This window comes from Lepisosteus platostomus, chromosome 14 (assembly GCF_059453375.1).
Source record: "Lepisosteus platostomus isolate fLepPlt1 chromosome 14, fLepPlt1.hap1, whole genome shotgun sequence".
Lineage (NCBI taxonomy): Eukaryota > Metazoa > Chordata > Actinopteri > Semionotiformes > Lepisosteidae > Lepisosteus > Lepisosteus platostomus.
This window is the reverse complement of record NC_142624.1, coordinates 35,015,060-35,037,592: the sequence shown is the minus strand read 5'-3', so window position 1 is coordinate 35,037,592 and position 22,533 is coordinate 35,015,060. Positions and strand designations below refer to the sequence as shown.

Below are 22,533 nucleotides of genomic sequence, written 5' to 3'. Positions count from 1 at the left end.
GTCCATCTTTATATTTTCTGACTTCTCCTTTTTTGCTGTGGCTTAAATCGTTCTACATCTGAGCAGCTGGTATCTTCATGTACACATAGAGCACTTCAGATACCCTGGAACACAATTCTATAATACAGCTTTAAAAAATGTGGAAAAGGTAACCGTCTCTTTGTCAATCGACTGCTGCTTTAGTTGGCTACCAGCAGGTGGTACGATCGATGCGGTTTTCTCACTCTGCAGCACGTGGGGTCAGCAGGGGGCGCTCACCCCAAGGTCTGTGTGGGTCCTAATGCCCCAGTATAGTGATGGGGACACTATACTGTAAAAAGGCTCTGTCCTTTAGATGACACGTATAACTGATGTCCTGAGTCTCTGTGGTCATGAAAAATCCCAGGACATTCCTCAAAAAGAGTAGGGGTGTAACCCCAGCATCCTGCCCACATTCCCCCCTGGCCTTTACCAGTCATGGCCTCCTAATAATCCCCATTTCTGAACTGGCTCCATCACTCTGCTCTCCTCCCCACCGATAGCTGGTGTGTGAGGAGAGTACTGGTGCATCATCCAGGTGGGGCTGCACACTGGTGGGGGCGGAGGGGAGTTCCCATTACCTGTAAAGAGCTTTGAGTGGAGTGTCTAGAAAAGCACTATATTATTGTAGTGTATATGAATTATTATTATTAATAGTATTATTACTATTATTATTATACCAAGTGTTAATCTGGGGGTATAATTCAAGTTCAGACTGCAAGGGGGGTCATGAAGGCCGGTCCTGGCCAGCCCTCGTGTCAATCTGTTTGGCAGTGCCACATAGTTCGTCCACTCCAAGACAAGGACATGGGTCCAGAGCTCAGCTGTCCACAGTAGCTCTGACATATCTGTGACAGGAAGAGGCTGGAGTTCAACGAATGGAAATATGTCCCTGAACACCAAAAACACCACCAGGTTTAGATTCTATTCAATGAACAGCAAGGGTTAACAAATGCCAAATTATTACACGTTTAAGGATATTAAATGTAAATAAAAGCATTTTGAGACTAAAATGAATTTTAAAAATAAATTAAAAGTGAATTGATCAGGCTACATATTTTCAAGAATTCACAATGCCTCGAATGAAGGTGAAATGCACCTGTCTATCTGTCAAATTTAATTGCAATGACATTGTGTTTTGTTGTGGACAGTCCTGGTTTTTGTATGTTCCCTGAAACGCCAAACACTGAAGCTAATTAGAGGGGGCTCTGTGTTTCAATAAATAATACAGCGATACCACGTCTTATCTGTCACTACTGTCAGAACAATTTAGTACCTTCCAAAATGATTTGTATCCGGTTCAGAACAGTAGTTTGTCTAGGACTGCCAATCTAAGTTGTAGTATGTTATACAGGGATCTGATGCGATGCTACGTTATTTGGATGCGCGATTCAAGACGCCATCTTTTATAGGTATCGGTCCAGCGTTTCAAAACCCTTCCGCAGTGTAGCTACAAGTACAGTTGTTTAAACAACAGCTTAATCGCGCCTTCTCACTTCTTCAAGGGGAATGATGCCTTTTTTTCCCCTCTAAGTAATACGGTTGATTGATTGCGATACGTCCAGAGTTTAGGGCAGAGCTACGGTGAATCCCGCTGTGCAGTTTGGTTGTGCCTGCGGTAGATTGGTCGAGTCTGCGCATTCGAGGGAGGGCGATGATGACGACACATAGCTGAGCTCCGAGAAACAGGAAGGGGTTGATTTATAGAAGAAAAACACGGGCGAGCCGTCTTCTCTGTACTGAAACAGTAATGCTATAGCGGATACAACCTTCAGAGGTGAGTTTGATTTTTACTTTTCTGACAGGAAACCTTGCGGGTTCTTTTCCTTTTGAACAGAAAGTGCTCCGGACAAGGGTCTCATAGGTGCTTTAAAACCGTATTCCCGGTATATAGTGTGTTAGACTTGCACGGTTGGTCATGCCCAAGTTCATCCGATACTTTCATTTTATCTGGTGTTCCGCGACGTGGAACCGAGATGTTTGTGCGGTATTTTAAGGAGATGAGAGATTTCTCACATGCAAGTTTGATTTAGTTTCTAAATTCAGCAGTCCTAATGCAGGACACAAATACTGACTGCAGTAACACTGCATGGGTAGACGATTGATTTAATGGACTGTACCGTAACCCGTTGGAAGCCCCTTTATTATATTATAACGTTGCGACGCAATAGTTTGCTGTATGGAGGGGGAGAAGCTTTCGGGTAACTCCGGCTATTTCAAGGAAACCGGCTTTAACAAACCTGTTCTTCTATGTGAGCCAGCGACTGCACAAAACGCGGCTGATGTGGAGTTGATCCTACAGGGGCGAGAAGCAAAGAGCCGCCTCTCAGATTTAACATGGAAATGGAATTGAACACCGAACGGGGGGCAAAACGCCAAGCCCGGCGCTGTCCTGCAACTGCGCGGGTCACCCGGCCCCCGGCGGGGCAGCCCCACCTGTCCCGCTGCGCTTAGGAGAACGGCTGCTTTCAGCCCGGGAGTTCCCTGCCCAGGCCCAGGGCAGTCCTGATGCTGATGCCTGTTTTCCATACCCGCTCGGTTCTCTTGCGTAACAGAAACCCCGAACTGGCCTAGCAACCGGATTAACGATTCGAACCCTTTCGCCGTTTCCGGTGTCTGAGCGTGCTGCTGGTTGCCCTTTAATTAGGGCATCCCATCAGCAACTTCTTGGTCTTCAGCCCTTCAGTTAAAAGGCTTTTGCCCAGGCGTAAAACCTGCCGCGAAATGGGGCCTTCAAGACTGGGATTTGGGGATCCCATGCTGTAATCGGGGAAGCCCTGCGTTGATCCTGAACCTCTTGAGGGTCCCGTCAAGCACAGGGTCGGGTGGACGCCGGCACGTTCGGGGGGGCAGGGGGGTCTCCGGGTTCAGGGTCGGGGGGGCCCCGCTGTAGCTGAAGACTCCAGCCGAAGGTGCAGTGTGTAGACCTGTGATGAATGAGAAGAGCAGGACTTGTGAGTCCCCTGTTGGCACAGGTCTTACTGTGTGGGGGTCTCGCACCCTGCTGTTTGCAGAACAGCCGATGTAGGACAGTGTGCACCAGGACAGGAGTGCGGGGAATATGAAATTCATTTCCCAGCGGAAGAGGGCAAAGTTTTGATCCCCCGGAGTTAATGATTGCTCAGGACGCCGTATGAATTGCACTGGAATAAGCTCGCGTCCCTGATGAGCTTTCCGTACAGTGACGCTCCCTGCCCGCGGTGTTCTGGCTCCGGGGGTGAGCTGCCCCGTGTCTGCAGGCCAGAGGGGCAGCTCTTCAGTCATCATTTCTTCCTGTTCTCCAACACGCAGCATACACGTACACAACAACCTCTCCAGCCTGCCATTCACACCACTGGGAGCTCGGTTCTTGTGTGTGCAAGCAGAAGGGAGGCCTGTCGGGCCTGTTCACAGCCCCAGTCTGGGGCAGGAGTGTTGAGCAGTGAAGGGGCCCTGACCCCAGTCTGGGGCAGGAGTGTTGAGCAGTGAAGGGGCCCTGACCCCAGTCTGGGGCAGGAGTGTTGAGCAGTGAAGGGGCCAGTCTGGGGCAGGAGTGTTGAGCAGTGAAGGGGCCCTGACCCCAGTCTGGGGCAGGAGTGTTGAGCAGTGAAGGGGCCCTGACCCCAGTCTGGATTTGTACAGGATCCTAAACTGCACGGAAAAATGAATACTCGGCGCCCTTTATCCTCATTAGTGATCCTGTTATCAGCTGCAGAAAGTCAAGCCTTAAGGACTCAGGTGTCTGGACTGTGTGGTTCTTGGATTGCTGTGGGAGAAGATAAGATCACTTTATTAGCCATATACGATTTCTTGCATTAGGAACTTGTCTTTTCACTTAACCCATGAGACACACAGGCACACAGGTGGAGACCCAGCCCTTCCTGCCTGTTTTGTAATTAGCAGTTAACTGAGCTGAGGAGCAGCTTGGCGTCTTTCAGCAAGGACGGTGGCTACAACAACATGAATGGGTCCCCCGTTCCATGCCCCCACTCCCCTTTGTGTAAAGAGTCATCTCCTGCTCTTGGCACAACTGTGTTAAAGGCACAACTTGGATGCCTATTAACGTTGAGGTTATGGGCGTTCCTCATTACTGACTCGCGGTACAGCGGCTTCAGTACCACGCTGGAGGACCACTTCCTTAATTTCCTCTCAGTTCCCTTAAAAGCGCCGAGCTAGAAATGTTCTTGGAAGATGAGAGCGAGTGAGAAGGTTGCAGGCGGGTGTTCAGGTGGGGGGCGAGCGAGGGGGAGAGAGGGGGGGGCTGCTCTCACTGGGGGCGTGCCGTTTGTGCCGGTCCTCGTGCTGTGCCGTCGGAGAATCGGGAGCACATGACGGCACTCCTGACTGAACTGTTCTCAGGAGGCCATCTGGCACGAGGCCCCCTGCTCTCAGGCCTGCAGGCAGGACATTCTTCAGCGGATGTGACTGGTTTAATGATCGGCTTGCTTGCGTGTTTTATTCAATCTGATTTTACACGGTAATTGATCTAAAAAAAAATAGTTGGCGTTGTGTACTGGACCTAGAAATTATCTTGGTCCTTCTGAATCAGCTGCGCCAGTCTGAGCTTGTTCATTTTGAGTCATAGCTGCAGGGGGCGGTTTGCTCAAGATCCCACTCAGTGTGACCCAGGGCTTTCTAGACTTTGGTTTTTTTTTGGGTCATATTTAAAATAAATTGAAATTGTGGAGCGTGGGGTGCAGTCAGGCGCTCCTCCCAGGGCTGTTGGCGCACTAGGTGCTGGAGCACCTGCATGTTCACATGCGCGGTCGTGCTGGTTTGTATGCATTTGAATAGCCAGACCCTGGAGTCAGAGCGACGCAGACCTGTTTGCACCAGAGCCTGCAGCTCCTAAGACGCGGGGCCGGATCAGCCCGCTGCGCAGCGGGAGTCCCGCCGCCTTCACTGCGTTCCGTGACCCTGCCACGCGCGCGGGCTCTTCCCACAGGAGCAGGGAGATGTCCGGGGACGACCGGTCAGCCTTGTCCTCCTCCACGCTGGAGCTGAGCCTGGACCAGGCGCTGAGCCCCGGCAGCCCCTCCCACCTCACGCACTTCAAACCGCTGACGCCCGAGCAGGACGAGCCCCCGCTGCGCTCTGCCTACAGCTCCTTCGTCAGCCTCTTCCGCTTCAGCAGAGGTGAGAAGCCCCTCGCCCCCTCGCATCTCTGTCCCGCAGGGGGGGGTCCGCTGGCGTGGCTGTCTGCTTCCTGGGGGGGTCTTTCAGGCACCCTGAACTGGCTTGGGCAACAGATCCAGCCCACTGAGAAGAATGAACAGGGGTGAAATGTGTGTGCAAATTGCTGAGGAGCAGATCGTTGGCCCTGCTCATGTAGAAACAAACCTGCCTTCTGCATGTCATCTGGGCAAATGAAGAGGATCCCAGAAGAGCTGAGCTCAGAATCTCTCGACGGCAGACTCTGCTTCCTGGAAAAGGGTATCGAAGAACAGTACGCTTGTTATGGATACCTGCTTTTAAAGTTGAAAGGCTTTGTTTTCTTCCCGATGCAGAGTGAATGGGAGGTGTGCTGTGAGTAGTCTCCAACGCTGCTCCAGATTTCTCACCAGCTGATTATCTGGTCTTGAGCCACACTGCCGGGGGGGGGGGAGGTCATGTGATGGGGGTGGTGTTCCTAAGGTGACATCACAATGAATGTCATGTGCTCGGGGGTGTGACTAGGATGACATCTCAATGAGTATCATGTGCTCGAGCTTCCCTCACTGGAGAAGCTGCAGTGTGTGTAACAGGGTGGCCTTTTCTGCTGTCTGTCTGCCACAGCCCCTAGGAAAAGTACAAGCAGGTAGACCAAGGGGTCGAATGCAGAAGGTCTCAATGGATGTGATATATCTAATGGAGAAATCACTTTTATCATTAGAAATCAACGGCTTGTATTTGCAAAAAAAGATGGTTAACATGGGAAAGAGATGTAGGATCTCTCTCTCCGTAACAAAGAAGTGAGAAAGATGCAGCAGGCAGAATTTGAACAAAGAGTAAAAAGTAGACAATTTTGATCCATCAATTTTGTCTACTACTAGCAAATTGTCTACTTGCTTCCCCCTTTTCACTGTTGATCTTCTTTGTGATGCATGTGAAAAGGGAAATAATGTTATTACAATGCAGTATTGAAAAACAGAATAAGCAAATGGATACAAGTATTCGTTTTTCTAAATGTTGGTAGCTGCCGTGTCGATAAAGGCTGAGAGCCAAGAGTTATACTGGTAGAAAGATGCATGAATTTGTCAGTTCAGGCTCAGAACTGCAGAACGTCTTGTGAAACTGTGCGTCTCTGTCTGCTTAGTGCAGGAGGGAGAGACTGTTAAGTTTTTCACTCTCTGTCGTTACTCTTTTGCAGCTCACAGTAGAGGTGCAGTTTATGCAAAAACATTTCTGGATGTGTCCCTGGGGTATTTCAGATATAGCACACTGCTGGCCTATTGGCTCTGTGTGCACCTGTGTTTTTTCCCATTTCCTGTCTGATGTAGCAGCCTTCCTGCCCATGTCTTCGCTTCACAGCCTGTCAGTTGCAGCTGGAGACCGAGCCTTCGACTGTCCTGAACGGGCTCTGCTATTGCTTTTTGCTGTGTGAATACCGAGAAATCTGTGCGTGCTGTGTGCACTTGCAGCCTGCCTGTTGGTTTTCTCCATTTGTTCTGTTGTGTACATGTGAAAATGCCCGGGAGCTGACAACCCTGAAATGGATCAGCGTGGGAGTTGTATTGAACTGTTTCCATGTCTGCCCCTTTGCTTTCCTTCTGTGTTCCAAGCCCTCACTGGAACAGTTGAATTCTGCTGTTTCCACTCACTGTGTACTTTTTTTCCTCTCTGTAAAGAGCTCTGAGAGTCCACTTTTAAAGGCGCTATATACACTAAAGTTGCGCTGGGATTGGCTGCTTTCGTGGGCCCTGTTCTGTGCTGCTGACGTGTCCCCCGGTTTGTGTCCAGATGAGGGCCGGGCCCCTGCGGCGGTGGAGAAGCCCGAGGCTGTCCAGGGCCCCCTGCAGGGGGCACGGGCGTCCTGGTCTGCCCCCTCACCCCCTCTCCGTGCCTCCGGCTCTCACAGGAAGTCCCACGCCCCCGAGCTGCACCGGCGCACCTCCACCGCGTCAGGTACCGCCATTACCGCGGGCTTCCCGGGCGCACGGCGCTCCTCTCCTCCCGCAGGTCCCCGGCTGGGCCGTGGGCGCAGTCGGACTTCTTCAGCCATGTTGCACGGCCTGCCGATCACGGATAATCTTGCAGGGCGACCAGATGTTTTCATCCTGCTTGATTATAGCCGGGTTTGTGGCTGCATCGTTGTTTTCCATAATTGTGCGACCTCTGCGTTTAAGATAAACATACTTCTTGTCAACAACGGGCTTCAACACCGTGACACAGCCTGCTTCCTCTTGACGGCAGCCCAACCCTCCTCATCCTCACTGCTCCTTGTTCTGCTCCTTGTTTGTGGAGTGGAAAGTGGTGTTGAGGCCTTGCTGTGCACTGCACATGGCAGCAGGGTGTGTAATCTGTGAGCCAGTGAGGCCCACACTGACGCTTGCTTCCCATGTGCCTCTGCAGAGGGGCGGCGCAAGACGGAGCCCCCCCTGGGGGGTCACGACCCTCGCACCGCCGTCCAGCTGCGCACCGTCCTGAAGAGACTGAAGGAGATCATGGAGGGGAAAAGCCAGGTAGGGGCTGGGAGACTGATTCCCAAGGGAGACGGGGAGACGGACAGGTGGGGGCTGGGAGACCGATCCCCAGGGGAGACGGGGAGACGGACAGGTGGGGGCTGGGAGACAGGGAGACGGACAGGTGGGGGCTGGGAGACGGGGAGACGGACAGGTGGGGGCTGGGAGACGGGGAGACGGACAGGTGGGGGCTGGGAGACGGGGAGACGGACAGGTGGGGGCTGGGAGACGGGGAGACGGACAGGTGGGGGCTGGGAGACGGGGAGACGGACAGGTGGGGGCTGGGAGACCGACCCCCAGGGGAGACGGGGAGACGGACAGGTGGGGGCTGGGAGGTGTGGGCCAGAGAGGCGTGCTTGTTCTAAGGCGCAGAGGTGTGCACTGAGAGATGGACTGGAAGGCAGATGGCAGAGTTTGAAAGGAGTAGCCCCAGTGTGAAGTGGCAGACTGTTTCCGAACGGCCCCGACTGCTCTCCTCTGCGGAGCGGAGGTGTCTCTTGCCCTCGTGCGCGTGTCGCTGAGCTCGCGGCCGAGGGGCTGACCAGAGGTCTTCCTGCGGGGCTCACCCGCGGCTTGCCTTGTCTTGACGTCGCAGGACAGCGATCTGAAGCAGTACTGGATGCCGGACAGCCAGTGCAAGGAGTGCTACGACTGCAACGAGAAGTTCACCACGTTCCGCCGCCGCCACCACTGCCGGCTGTGCGGCCAGATCTTCTGCAGCCGCTGCTGCAACCAGGAGATCCCCGGCAAGTTCATGGGCTACACCGGTGAGTGAGCCGGGGCCTGCTGTGCGCACCGGAAGGGGACAGGTGTGGGTTTGTGGCCTGAACCTGTGACCCCCAGGGTACTGGGGCTCAGAGGTGCAGCATAGGCAGGCCGGGCTCTTCGATTCAATCGCTCATCTTAATTCCAAGTCGTGCTCAGTTGTTTATGTACCGGCAGCGCAGCTCAGCAGGTGGGAGCCTGGCCGGTACCTGGATGGGAAAGTCCTGGGAAAGCTGAGGCTGCTGCTGGAAGAGGCGTTAGTGGAGCCAGTAGGGGGCGCTCACCCTGCGGTCTGTGTGGGTCCCAGTGCCCCAGTATAGTGACGGGGACACTACTGTAATAAAGGTGCCGCAGGGGTAGGGCCAGGTTTGTCCTGGCCAGATTTTCCCCTGGTCTTTACCCATCATGGCCTCCTAATAATCCCCGTCTCTGAACTGGCTTCATCACTCCGCTTTCCTCCCCACTGAGAGCTGGTGTGTGGGGAGAGTACTGGCGCATCATCCAGGTGGGGCTGCACACTGGTGGGGGTGGAGGGGAGCCCCATGACCTGTAAAGAGCTCCGAGTGGAGTGTCCCAGCAGTAAGGAATTATGTTCAGCAGCCAGATCCATTCCACGTTCAAGGATTACTAGAGTAATTGAAGTTCCAGCTGGACTGCAGTGATGCGTTCTGGACGTTGCAGCAGGTGGTTCCCTAATCGAACACAAGGTTCTGACGTCCCGATGCCCTGTCCCCCCCCCCCCTCCCTGCCCGCAGGGGACCTGCGCGCCTGCACCTACTGCCGCAAGATCGCGCTCAGCTACGCCCACTCGGCGGACTCGGGCTCGATCGGGGAGGACCTGAGCGCGCTGTCGGACTCGCCGCTGTCGGTGTGCGTGCTGGAGCCCAGCGAGCCGCGCACGCCCGTCGGGGGCAGGAAGGCCAGCCGCAACATCTTCCTGGAGGAGGACCTGGCCTGGCAGAGGTGCGCCGGCCGCGGGAATGAGTTGCAGGAGCGTCCCCCTCGCTCCCTCTTTTAAAGATCTGAGTCGGCGCGGCCCCAAGGGGTTCTTATTTAGCCCTGCGCTTGATCCGGTATCTCGCCACGCTGACCGTGTCCCTGCTCTGTCTCTCTGTCGTGCCAGCCTGGTCCATCAGGACTCCCAGCCCAGCAGCCTCAGCACCCGCCTGGCCTCTGTGCAGGAGGACGTGGGCATGAGTCCCGCCAGGAAGAGGTACGTACCCCCTTTGATTTGTAGGAGACTTCAAAGGGGGCGTTTTCTTGTTCACTTCCCAGTGGCTCGTCCCAAGACTGCTCTCGCGCTCTGAACCTGGTGTTTGACTGGGTCCTGTTTGCACCTGCCCAGTTGCCTTTTGTCGTTGCCAGTTTTAATTGTTAAAACCGATGCTGCAGTCCTGAGCCTGAATATAGTGTGGACATGCTCACATGCTCTCTCGCGTTCAGACACAAGACAGAAGCAGTGGGAGCTGGAGTCCAGACTTCTCCCCCTCTGCCTGTGAATAAGGGGCCTTGTTCAGGGCAGCTGGCGCCTCTCCCAGGGGCGGGTGTCTGGAGGCTTGGGGGGGCACAAGCAGTGTTATGCCAGCTGCGTGCCATGGCGGCTCACCCGCTCTGAGTCCTACTCCGCTCTTCACAGATCGGCCAGCATCACCAACCTCTCCCTGGACCGCTCAGGCTCCTCCATGGTGCCCTCCTACGACAGCTCCATCAGCCCGCAGGCCAGCCGCGCCCCAGCCAAGCCCGACGCCAACGAGGAGGAGCGCAAGATCCTGCTGGTGAGTGTCTGCCCCGCCGCCCTGTCCCGTTCCGCTCCCGATGCCCACTTCGCCCGTCGCGCTGTAAATCGTTGTTTACAAGTGCCGCGGGACAGTGGAATTCTTGATTTCAAACCAGGGTGTCGACGAGCCGAAAACAAATCGTTCTGTGCCGACCGTGCCAGGCAGACTAAATATCATGAACGCTCACTCCTTGATGAAGCTTGTCTGGTGTGTAAATGCCCCTCGTTATGACACTGTCCCACGTCCCAGAGCCTCCACTGCAGTGTTAAGCTCTAAGCAGAGATTGGACTAAACCCGGGCAGTTTTTCCGAATATCTCGCTCCGTAAAGCATCGGAAGCGCTGGTTGTCCCTCCTGCGCGGGGTTTTCCAGCGGAGGGGGGAAGTCTGATAGCCTGGTGTCTCGCTCAGGACTCCTCCCAGCTGAAAGACCTGTGGAAGAAGATCTGTCACCACAGCACGGGCATGGAGTTCCAGGATCACCGCTACTGGCTGCGCACCTACCCCAACTGCATTGTGGGAAAGGAGCTGGTTAACTGGCTGCTCAGAAACGGCCACATCTCCACCAGGTTGGTAGCGATGTGCTGTGCTGGGGTGGGCTTTTTTGTTTTTTTCTTCCTGGGCTCCGGAATAAGAGTGCTTCAAACTAGGAGCCTGGAAAACTGAGGCGAGAAATATTGAAAGAGTCCGTTAGTTCAACGGATTCCTGCTGAGCTGGGGTCAGGGTTCAGGTGGGCGGTTTCAGACGCGAGGTGTGGTGGCTGTGTCTCAGGCCTCCGTCTCTGTGTCTGCAGGGCCCAGGCCATCGCTATCGGACAGGCCCTGGTGGACGGCCGCTGGCTGGACTGCGTCACCCACCACGACCAGCTCTTCAGAGATGAATACGCGCTCTACCGCCCCCTGCAGGTGAGGGTGGGCCGAGCAGCTTGCTCTCGATTTCAGAAGCTCTTTATCACAGCATCTTCACCTGAATCAGGACTATATCTGATATCCGTTCCTGCGGACGTTTTTCGCTTTTCCAGTTTTTGCACAACTAAAAAATTATCGTCGGGGTTGCGGCTCCTGTCTTCAGAGTTTTTTCGCCTGAGCTGCTGGGATTTGAGCAGCAAGCAGCAGGTTACAGGTATTAAAGTGCTTTGTCCCCGAGGAATGGGATTCCCACTCTTCGTTCCTCACTGCCCCCCTCGTCCTCCCGGGAGGCGGACCGGGGGTCAAGCGTGAGGCAGGACCCCCGCTGCCCGGCTCACTGGAACCAAGAGCGTTTATACCAACGGGAAATTCTGCCTGAAAGCAAACCGCTGAGAGTCCTTGAGCAGCCGGCCCCCAGTGCGAACCCCTCTGCAGTGGCTGTCTGTGGGCCCGCGCTGAACTGCTCCTCCTCTCTCCCGCCCAGAGCACGGAGTTCTCGGAGACGCCGTCCCCCGACAGCGACTCGGTGAACTCCCTGGAAGGCCACTCCGAGCCCTCCTGGTTCAAGGACATCAAGTTTGACGACAGCGACACGGAGCAGATCGCCGACGAGGGCGAGGACATCTTGCCCAGTACGTGGTGTTGGCCTGCTCTGTGGCAGATCTTTAAAAAATATATATATTTCTAGACTAGATTGGCATGAGCCGTCTCTTCTCATCCCGTCATTCTCATCCCGAGTGTGTCCCTCTCACTCTTGGCCCCTCTCTCTCTCTCTCAGACTCCGCCAGCCCCAGTAAGCGCACTTCTGTCAGCAGTTTCCACTCTGCGGTGGACAGTGACTCTGCTGCCTCTATCAACCTCAACGTGGAGCTGGACAACGTCAACTTCCACATAAAGAAGCACTCCAAGTACCCCCACGTCCCCCCCCACCCTGCGGAGCCGAAAGGTACTGTACCCCGATGTCGGTGTGCTGCCCAGTCCAGCTCATAACTCTGAGCCACACTGCTTGACATTTTACAGAAACCACATTGCTCTTTCTAAAATCTTTCACTGGTGTCATTTAGAGAGCACTGCATGTGCTAAATGTCCTACAGGCACCCTTACATAAGGAAGATTAACAAGAGGAGCCATTCAGCCATTCTGTTGGGTAGTTCATAGCTAACTGAATCAAGAATCTCATCCAATTGTGTCTTGAAAGAAGCCGGGTATCAGCTTCATGAGCATGGCTGAGTAGCTGGTGCTGTGATCCCACATCTCTTTGTACGAGGTGGGAGTGAGCTTCTGGAGCTGCTGGAGGGGAGGGAGTTTTCCCTTTTGAAAACCAAAGGCTGTTTCCTTCACAAGCCGGTGGCATGTGATAAGGCTGTCTGAGCTCAGGCTGGAGTGTCGTCTGTTGCCCTGCAGCAGACACTTGTCCTGCCTCCCTCTGACGTCATTTCCTTTCCAATTCCAGCTGAGTTTTTGGTATCTGAAGACCGAGGGCAGCAGACGATCTCCATCAGTGATGCTTTCATTAAAGGTACCGGCGCTTGTCTCTGTTAAAGCCTCATCTGCTCTCATTCCACTTCCTTGTCCTCCCCCTGGATTGTCTGTGTGCATCTCCAGTGGCGTTCTCTCTGTGCGCATGTGTCTCTCTGATGGTGCTCTCTCTCTCTCTCTGCACGCGTCTCTCTCTGACGGTGCCCTCTCTCTCTGTGCGCGTCTCTCTCTGACGGTGCCCTCCCTCTCTCTCCCTCTCTCTCCCTCTCTCTCTGATGGTGCCCTCTCTCTCTCTCTGTGCGCGTCTCTCTCTCTGACGGTGCTCTCTCTCCCTCTCTCTCCCTCTCTCTCCCTCTCTCTCTCTCTCTCTCTCTCTCTCTCTCTGATGGTGCCCTCTCTCTCTCTCTGTGCGTGTGTCTCTCTCTGACGGTGCCCTCTCTCTCTCTCTGTGCGTGTGTCTCTCTCTGACGGTGCCCTCTCTCTCTCTCTGTGCGTGTGTGTCTCTCTGACGGTGCCCTCTCTCTCTCTGTGCGCGTGTGTCTCTCTGATGGTGCCCTCTCTCTCTCTCTCTGTGCGCGTGTGTCTCTCTGACGGTGCCCTCTCTCAATTCAATTCAATTCAATTCAAGGTGCTTTATTAGCATGACCGATGGGTACAATCAGTGTTGCCAAAGCAAATAAAAATAATAAAATTAACATAGAACAAAACAAAAAATAGAAGTAAAATAAAATCTACAGACATGTTACAGACATTTACAACAAAGACATATTATATAATATTGACATACTGTAGGCAGCTGGAGCATTATTGGGAGACGGACTCACTGTTCCTCAGGCTGTGACAGGAGATCACATACTGGGCTGCCAGATCAACTGAGTTCCCTCCTCCCTCTCCCAGTAGGATTGGGACCTGTTGTGGTTTTGGCAGGTGTGGGAACTCTGGGATTAGATTTCTGAATTTCGGGAAGAATGTTTCTCTAATCCCAGAGTATCTGTCACAGTGCAGTAGGAAGTGCACCTCTGTCTCTATTTCTCCCTGCTGGCAGTGGGAGCACAGCCTGTCCTCTCTGGGCAGCCAGGTCTGCCTGTGTCGCCCAGTTTCTATGGCCAGGTTGTGGTCACTGAGCCTGTACTTCGTCAGGGTCTGTTTCTGTTTGTTATTTTTTATTTTGGTCAAATATTCAGCTAGTGTGTATTGTCTGTTTAAGGTTCTGTAGCATTCCAGTTTATGTTGTTTGTGTGTGTGTGTCCCAGTGTGTGAGATATTGCTGTTTGATCTGTGCTGTGATGTGGTTGAGTCTGGGTTGTGGTGCTCTAGCAGTGCTGTCCTGAGGCTGGTTAGTGTTGGTGTGGCTCAGGTCGGTGAGCCTCAGGACCAGCTGGCTCAGGGGGCTCTGTTTTGGGCTCAGCTCTTGGCTCAGCAGGGCTTTGTGGTGGTAGGAATTTTGGTCGCTGTTTTTTAGGTGTAGCCAATACTTTAATATTCTTTTCTGTATGTTTATCAATAGTGGGTACTGGCCTAATTCGGCCCTGCACCCGTTGTTAGGAGTTTTTCTCTGCACACGGAGGATGATTCTACAGATCTCCATGTGCAGAGTTTCTGTGGGGTGTTTGTCCCATTGGGTGTAATCCTGGTCTGTGAGGGGACCCCAAACTTCACTGCCGTATAGGGCAATGGGTTGGATTACACTTTCAAATATTTGGAGCCAGATTCTTGTTGGTGGGTTGATGTTGAAGAGCCTCCTTCTTATTGCGTAGAAAGCCCTGAGTGCCTTCTCCCTCAGTGCCTTCACTGCCAGGTCAAAACTCCCGGAAGAGCTGATGGTGAGACCGAGATATGTGTAGCTGGATGTGTGCTCCAATGTGTTGTTGTTCAGTGTGAATTTGTACCTGTTTCCCTGAGGTCTGGCTTTCTTCTGGAAAACCATAACTCTGGTCTTGTCCAGATTGACTGTCAGTGCCCAGGTCTGACAGTACTGCTCCAGCAGTGCCAGGTTCTGCTGCAGCCCCTGTTCTGTGGGCGACAGCAGGACCAGGTCATCTGCGTAGAGCAGGAACTTGATTTCTGTGTCGTGTAGTGTAAGACCAGGAGCTGCAGACTGCTCCAACATTCCTGCTAATTCATTGATATAGATATTGAACAGTGTTGGGCTCAGGCTGCAGCCCTGTCTCACCCCGCGGCCTTGGGTGAAGAATTTAGTCCTTTTGTTTCCAATTTTCACTGCACATTTGCTCTCTGAATACATTGATTTAATGATGTCGTACACTTTGCCCCCTATGCCACTTTGGAGTAGTTTATAAAACAATCTCTCATGCCAAATCGAGTCAAATGCTTTTTTGAAATCGACAAAGCAGGCAAAAATTTTTCCTTTGTGTTTTTGGTGGACGTGTTTGTCTATCAGTGTGTGTAGGGTGTAAATGTGATCAGATGTGCGGTGATCTGGCAAGAAGCCAATCTGACTTTTACTCAGGACATTGTGTTCGGTAAGGAAGGCCAGTATTCGTGTATTTAGGATACTGCAGAATACCTTCCCCAGGTTACTGTTCACACAGATGCCCCGGTAGTTGTTGGGATCGAGTTTATCTCCACTCTTATAGATGGGCGTGATCAGTCCTTGGTTCCAGGCCTCGGGGAAACATCCGGCTGTCATGATGAGATTGAGGAGTTTGAGCAGGGCTTGTTGCAACTTTGGGCTGCTGTGTCTCAGCATCTCATTTATGACTCCATCATGGCCACAGGCTTTGCGTGGTCTGAGGGCCTGGAGTTTGTCCAGTAGCTCCTGCTCAGTGATTGGGGAGTCTAAGGGGTTTTGGTTGTCTTTGATAGCCAATTCCAAAATTTTGAGTTTTTCATAAATGGTGTTTTGGTCTGATTGATTTGTATTTGGGAGCTTTTCATAGAGATTTTCAAAGTATGTTTGCCAGATTGTTCCATTTTGGATGGCCAATTCTTCTGGTTTTGATTTGTTTAAGTTGTTCCACTTCTCCCAGAAACAATTCTGATTTAGTGACTCCTCAATTTCTGCAAGTTGTTTGTCTATGTATGTGTTTCTTTTCTTTTTCAGCGTGTGTTTGTAAAGTTTTACCATGTCACAGTACCTGAGTCGCAGATCTGTGTTGTGTGGTTGTCTGTGTTTTTCATTTGAGACTTTTCGTAGTGCATTTCTGATGTCTTTGCACTCCGTATCAAACCACTTTTCTTTTGCTTTTGTTTTTTGGTAGTTTTTTGATGTAGTTGTTTTTAGCTTAGATTTTGATGCTAGTTTGTGGAATAGGTGATTTAGTTTTTGTGTGGCCAAGTTTATGCCTAATTTGTTGGTTTGATACGGAGTGTTTAGGAATGTGTCCATCAGTGTCTGAATTTCCTCATGGCCCAGTGCAGTTTGGTATCTGTCTAGGCTGTCTGTGTCCCATCTGTATGCCTGGTTGAGGTCATACAGCTGGCTGGGCTGTGTCAGTGTGTCTCTGTGCTGGTGTGTTCTCTTCATGTAGAGTGTGATCTGGCTGTGGTCGGAGAGGGGAGTTTGTGGCCTGACAGTGAAGGCACTGATACAGGAGGGGTCCAGGTCGGTGATGGCGTAGTCCACCACACTGCTGCCCAGAGCTGAGCTGTAGGTGAACCTGCCTAGAGAGTCCCCTCTAGTCCTGCCGTTGACGATGTACAGGCCCAGCCCTTGACAGAGCTGCAGCAGCTCGCGCCCGGTGCTGTTGACCGTGGTGTCATGGCTGCACCTGTGTGAGGTGACCGGTGTGTGGTACAGAGGGGATTGTCCGAATATGTGAGTATTTCCCTGTGTGCTGGTGAAGTCTGCCAGTGTGCCTGTTCGTGCGTTGAGGTCACCACAGAGCAGCACGTTTCCCTGGCCCTGGAAGTGACCGATCTCCGTGTGGAGACTGGGGAGAATTCCCTCACTGTAGTAGGGGGATTCTGAGGGCGGGATGTAGACAGCACACAGGAAAACCTCGTTTTCTGTACAGATGGTATTTCTTTTGATTTTAAGCCAAACTCGTGACTCTTCTTTCTTTACTAATTGTATGGAGTGACTGAGCTCCGCTCTGTACCACACAATGATCCCCCCAGAGTCTCTGCCCCGGGTGATTTGGGGTTTTTTGACAGAGGGCACCATGATCTCCTTGTAGCCTGGGGGACAGTGGGTAGCCAAGTCTCCCCGACACCATGTCTCCTGTAGGATCATGATGTCTGTCTCCTTTACATCCTTGATAAATTCAGGATCAGTGCTCTTCAGCCCAAATGCTGACGAGCCCAGACCCTGAATGTTCCACATACTTATCTTTAGAGATCTCATTGTCATCGTTTGAATTATCTTTGCAATTTGTTATTGTTTTCTGGAACTGTATCAAATTTGTGTCGGACATTTACATCATCAACAGAAACAAGTATTGTGCTGGGTTTTTGTCTGTCGCTGTGGGTGATGGAAGTTCAGCTCATAAGCCGGGTGCAGATGAGGTTCAGGAGCTGCCGGATTTCTCCCAGCTCCAAACCACTCGGGACTGCTGGTCTGGCCAAGGCTGCGGCGTAGCTGTGCAGGAGGGGCTCGGTCCGGCTCTGTTGTTGTGCTGGGTGGGGAGGGGTTGTGGTTCTGGTCCGGTTCAGCTGCTGGTCTGGGTGAGGGGCATGGGGTGGGGCGCTGGTTCTGGTCCTGTTCGGTCGTTGGTCTGGGTTGGAGGGCTGTAGGGTGGTGCTGGTTCTGTTCTTTGTGGGTTGAGCTGGTCTGGGTTGGGGGTGTGGGTGCTGGGGCGTTCCTCTGGTAGTCCTCCTGTTTCTCTCTGGGATGCTGTTTGGGTGTCTGCCCAGTGTGGTGTCTTTCAGAGTTTTTGTGAAGAGTCCAATGGTCTGTTTTTTGAGGTGTTTATGGTCGTGTAGATGCTGTGGTCCAAGGGTGGAGTGATGGGCCAGATAGACGTTTGGGAGCAGGGCGCAGCACCGTGAGATCTCGGCATTGATTCTCTGGATGGTGTGGTGCTGCTCGTCCTGTCTCGGCAGCAGGGTGGAGATGACAATTCGGGCGCGAGGGAACTCCTGTATGGCCCTCTCTGCCACTCTCCTGATGGACTGGGCCACCTGCTCCCTCTGGGTCCTCAAGTCGTTGGTGCCGGTGTGGATGATGATGTGCTGAGGGGCTCCCAGTACCGACCTGTGCGCGTGTGTGTCTCTGACGGTGCCCTCTCTCTCTCTCTGTGCGCGTGTGTCTCTCTGACGTTGCCCTCTCTCTCTCTCTGTGCGCGTGTGTGTCTCTGACGGTGCCCTCTCTCTCTCTCTGTGCGCGTGTCTCTCTCTGACGGTGCCCTCTCTCTCTCTCTGTGCGCGTGTGTCTCTCTGACGGTGCCCTCTCTCTCTCTCTGTGCGCGTGTGTCTCTCTGATGGTGCCCTCTCTCTCTCTCTGTGCGCGTGTGTCTCTCTGATGGTGCCCTCTCTCTCTCTCTGTGCGCGTGTGTCTCTCTGATGGTGCCCTCTCTCAATTCAATTCAATTCAAGGTGCTTTATTAGCATGACCGATGGGTACAATCAGTGTTGCCAAAGCAAATAAAAATAATAAATTTAACATAGAACAAAACAAAAAATAGAAGTAAAATAAAATCTACAGACATGTTACAGACATTTACAACAAAGACATATTATATAATATTGACATACTGTAGGCAGCTGGAGCATTATTGGGAGACGGACTCACTGTTCCTCAGGCTGTGACAGGAGATCACATACTGGGCTGCCAGATCAACTGAGTTCCCTCCTCCCTCTCCCAGTAGGATTGGGACCTGTTGTGGTTTTGGCAGGTGTGGGAACTCTGGGATTAGATTTCTGAATTTCGGGAAGAATGTTTCTCTAATCCCAGAGTATCTGTCACAGTGCAGTAGGAAGTGCACCTCTGTCTCTATTTCTCCCTGCTGGCAGTGGGAGCACAGCCTGTCCTCTCTGGGCAGCCAGGTCTGCCTGTGTCGCCCAGTTTCTATGGCCAGGTTGTGGTCACTGAGCCTGTACTTCGTCAGGGTCTGTTTCTGTTTGTTATTTTTTATTTTGGTCAAATATTCAGCTAGTGTGTATTGTCTGTTTAAGGTTCTGTAGCATTCCAGTTTATGTTGTGTTTGTGTGTGTGTGTCCCAGTGTGTGAGATATTGCTGTTTGATCTGTGCTGTGATGTGGTTGAGTCTGGGTTGTGGTGCTCTAGCAGTGCTGTCCTGAGGCTGGTTAGTGTTGGTGTGGCTCAGGTCGGTGAGCCTCAGGACCAGCTGGCTCAGGGGGCTCTGTTTTGGGCTCAGCTCTTGGCTCAGCAGGGCTTTGTGGTGGTAGGAATTTTGGTCACTGTTTTTTAGGTGTAGCCAATACTTTAATATTCTTTTCTGTATGTTTATCAATAGTGGGTACTGGCCTAATTCAGCCCTGCACCCGTTGTTAGGAGTTTTTCTCTGCACACGGAGGATGATTCTACAGATCTCCATGTGCAGAGTTTCTGTGGGGTGTTTGTCCCATTGGGTGTAATCCTGGTCTGTGAGGGGACCCCAAACTTCACTGCCGTATAGGGCAATGGGTTGGATTACACTTTCAAATATTTGGAGCCAGATTCTTGTTGGTGGGTTGATGTTGAAGAGCCTCCTTCATATTGCGTAGAAAGCCCTGAGTGCCTTCTCCCTCAGTGCCTTCACTGCCAGGTCAAAACTCTCTCTCTGTAAGCGTGTGTCTCTGATGGTGCCCTCTCTCTCTCTCTGTGCGCGTGTGTCTCTCTGACGGTGCCCTCTCTCTCTCTGTGCGCGTGTGTCTCTCTGACGTTGCCCTCTCTCTCTCTCTCTGTGCGCGTGTGTCTCTCTGACGTTGCCCTCTCTCTCTCTCTGTGCGCGTGTGTCTCTCTGACGGTGCCCTCTCTCTCTCTCTGTGCGCGTGTGTCTCTCTGACGGTGCCCTCTCTCTCTCTCTCTGTGCGCGTGTGTCTCTCTGATGGTGCCCTCTCTCTCTCTCTCTGTGCGCGTGTGTCTCTCTGATGGTGCCCTCTCTCTCTCTCTGTGCGCGTGTGTCTCTCTGATGGTGCCCTCTCTCTCTCTCTCTGTGCGCGTGTGTCTCTTTGATGGTGCCCTCTCTCTCTCTCTGTGCGCGTGTGTGTCTCTGACGGTGCCCTCTCTCTCTCTCTGTGCGCGTGTCTCTCTCTGACGGTGCCCTCTCTCTCTCTCTGTGCGCGTGTGTCTCTCTGATGGTGCCCTCTCTCTCTCTCTGTGCGCGTGTGTCTCTCTGACGGTGCCCTCTCTCTCTCTCTGTGCGCGTGTGTCTCTCTGACGGTGCCCTCTCTCTCTCTCTCTGTGTGTCTCTGACAGAGTCCTTGTTTAACCGGCGGGTGGAGGAGAAGGCCAAGGAGCTGCTGTTCACCCCTTTGGGCTGGCATCACAGCTCCCTGGAGCAGCTGAGGGAGGAGAACGGGGAGAAGAAAGCCATGGAGAGGCTGCTGTGAGCACGCCGTGTGCCCCGCTGTCCCTGTGCTTTCTAGTTCTTTAACCTTTTCATAGGGTAGACACACACTGGAGTGCTGTACCTCCTCAGAGCTCATCTTATCGCAGGTGTCTGCTGCGATACCAGTCCTCTCCTCTTCCCTCCCCATTCCTCAGATGGCGCCCCTGAGGGGTGTGCGCTGGAACTGGCAGGTTGTGGGTTCGAATCCCGGGTGGGGTGCTGCCATCGTACCGCTGAGGTCCTGCACTCATATCGCCACCCTGCTGTTCAAATGGAAGTTGCTTTGGCCTGTATCATCAGCCGAATCAGTAGTAATTAGTAAATTCGCGTAATTTACTATTTAGCATCACTCCATTCCATTGGAAGCCAGTGTTTAAAGAAGTAGCATCCATCCATTTCCTGACCACTTCTTCCAATTGGGGGGTCATCTGGGATGCGGGAACCCATCCCTGCAAGCAGTGGGCGCAAGGCAGGGTACACCCTGGACAGGACGCTAGTCCATCGCGGGGCACACATCCACAAACACACACACGCTCCAGGGCCAGTTTTCCCAGGAGCCAGTTCATCTACCAGTATGTCTTTGGACTGTGGAAGGAAGCTGTGGCACCTGGAGGAAACCAACAGCAGCACAGGGAGAACATACAAACTCCATGCAGACAGCGGCCCAGGTCTGGAATTGAACATGGGGCCCCAATGCTGACCACCGCGCCATCGTGCCGCCCTCCTTGGGTGTTAGTGTATTAAAGATATCATTTTCAAAGTGATACCTCGCGTCTGGGTCCTCTGAAACGTCCTCTGATCGCTCTGTCGCATGCAGCTCTGCCAACCACAACCACATGATGGCGCTCCTGCAGCAGCTGCTGTACAGCGAGTCCCTGTCGCTGTCCTGGCGCGACGTCATCGTGCCCGTGGTCAGGCAGGTGGTGCAGACCGTGCGCCCGGACGTGCGCGGCAACGACGACGACATGGACATCCGGCAGTTCGTGCACGTCAAGAAGGTGAGGCCGGCGCTGACCCGCCGCGGGGCGGGAAGATGAGACCGACCTGCGGCATGGAGTCTCTCTTCTCTTGGGTGGGGAATGTCAGATTAAACGTTGACTCGGCTATCTTTTACTTCCTTCTCCTGACGTTTCTCAGTCCCCTTGCTGCAGGGACCTTCAGTCCTGCTCCTGCAGGATTAGTGTGTTCTTGGCTCTTATCAAAGCATTACTCTTGAGTTCAAGCTGAAGTGCAACGTGTTCGGTTGTTGTTGTTTTTTGGCACAGATTCCCGGAGGGAAGAAGTTTGATTCAGCTGTTGTGAATGGCTTTGTTTGCACCAAGAACATAGCCCACAAAAAGGTAAGGAGAGTCATTGAGCATTTGGAAACCATTGGTTGTGTCTGGTTGTGCTCTTCCGAAAGCTAAGGGCACTTGCACAGGCCGGCTATTATAATCAAAGAGTTAATCATTTGCCTTAGGGACGGCTGGCTTGTTAGTTTTGTATCTCATGACATTCTTAGGACTTCAAGCAGTTGGCTTAGACTCCGGGGGAAAGAGAGGCTTTAACTCTTCCTGCCCAGCCTCCAATGTCATTCCCATACTGGAATATTTGGAATATCTGTGAACCTCTCTACAGGGATGTGGCAGAGCAGTAGAGGCTTGAATATTTTTTTGGGGGTGGTAAAACGATCCTCTGCGTGTTAAAAAGGGCCGCAGGAGTAATGGAAGAGCGGTAGCGCAGTGGTGGTGTCTCTCGTTGTTGCCCGCAGATGAACTCCCACATTAAGAACCCCAAGATCCTGCTGCTGAAGTGCTCCATCGAGTACCTGTACAGGGAGGAGACGAAGTTCACCTGCATCGATCCCATCGTGCTGCAGGTCAGTCCTGGTCAGCGTGTCCCGGCTGGACTGCCCTGCAGGGGCTGCTCTGGGAGGGTGTTACAAGTAGATCCTTGCACGTCAGTCCGTGGGTTGTTGATGTGTGCTCTGTGAGTGATGCCCATCGCACTGTGTGTCTTTGTGTGCCTGAGGACTGTATTCTAGAGGTCCACTAGTGTCTAAGAAGCGGGAACTTAAAGTCACTTAGAGTCTTGGGGTGACCTTAAAATGTTCCCGGCAGGAGCGAGAGTTCCTGAAGAACTACGTCCAGCGGATCGTGGATGTGCGACCCAACCTGGTGCTGGTGGAGAAGACGGTGTCCAGGATAGCCCAGGATATGCTTCTCGAACACGGGATCACCCTGGTCATCAATGTCAAGCCTGTACGTAACGCCCGAGGGTGGGGAACAGCATGGAGCGGCAGCTGATCAGCCCCCTTTCCTTTCCCTGCTGGAGGGGGGCCTGCGCAGCTGCCTGCCTGCCTGCCTGCCTGCCTGCCCCGCCGTCAGTGGGTCCGTGCGTCCTGACTCTCTTTGCCGAGTGTAGTGGAAACGGACAGTCTCGTGCACCTTCATGGATTTAAAATGGAGATGGTGGCACGTTTGCACCAATGTGAGATTCTTAAAGAATCAGAT

The 22,533-nt window shown here is 52.9% G+C and overlaps 1 protein-coding gene across 4 annotated transcripts in view; it reads left to right on the top strand.

Annotated features, from left to right (window-relative positions):
* The first annotated feature begins 1,417 nt into the window (after positions 1-1,417).
* Positions 1,418-22,533, top strand: part of pikfyve (phosphoinositide kinase, FYVE finger containing) — a 37,356-nt gene continuing 16,240 nt past the window's right edge. For all 4 annotated transcript variants that reach the window (XR_015926338.1, XM_088605880.1, XM_088605881.1 and 1 more), the window contains exons 1-18: positions 1,418-1,795; positions 4,943-5,133; positions 6,937-7,101; positions 7,549-7,658; positions 8,254-8,425; positions 9,179-9,386; positions 9,547-9,636; positions 10,060-10,198; positions 10,611-10,768; positions 10,994-11,105; positions 11,593-11,740; positions 11,887-12,054; positions 12,562-12,627; positions 19,909-20,038; positions 20,859-21,039; positions 21,307-21,381; positions 21,792-21,899; positions 22,141-22,281. Coding sequence is in view for 3 of the 4 variants with exons in the window: in XM_088605880.1 (XP_088462006.1) it covers positions 4,953-5,133; positions 6,937-7,101; positions 7,549-7,658; positions 8,254-8,425; positions 9,179-9,386; positions 9,547-9,636; positions 10,060-10,198; positions 10,611-10,768; positions 10,994-11,105; positions 11,593-11,740; positions 11,887-12,054; positions 12,562-12,627; positions 19,909-20,038; positions 20,859-21,039; positions 21,307-21,381; positions 21,792-21,899; positions 22,141-22,281 (2,352 nt within the window). In the remaining variant the exon portion in view is untranslated. The remainder of the gene's footprint in view (positions 1,796-4,942; positions 5,134-6,936; positions 7,102-7,548; positions 7,659-8,253; positions 8,426-9,178; positions 9,387-9,546; positions 9,637-10,059; positions 10,199-10,610; positions 10,769-10,993; positions 11,106-11,592; positions 11,741-11,886; positions 12,055-12,561; positions 12,628-19,908; positions 20,039-20,858; positions 21,040-21,306; positions 21,382-21,791; positions 21,900-22,140; positions 22,282-22,533) is intronic.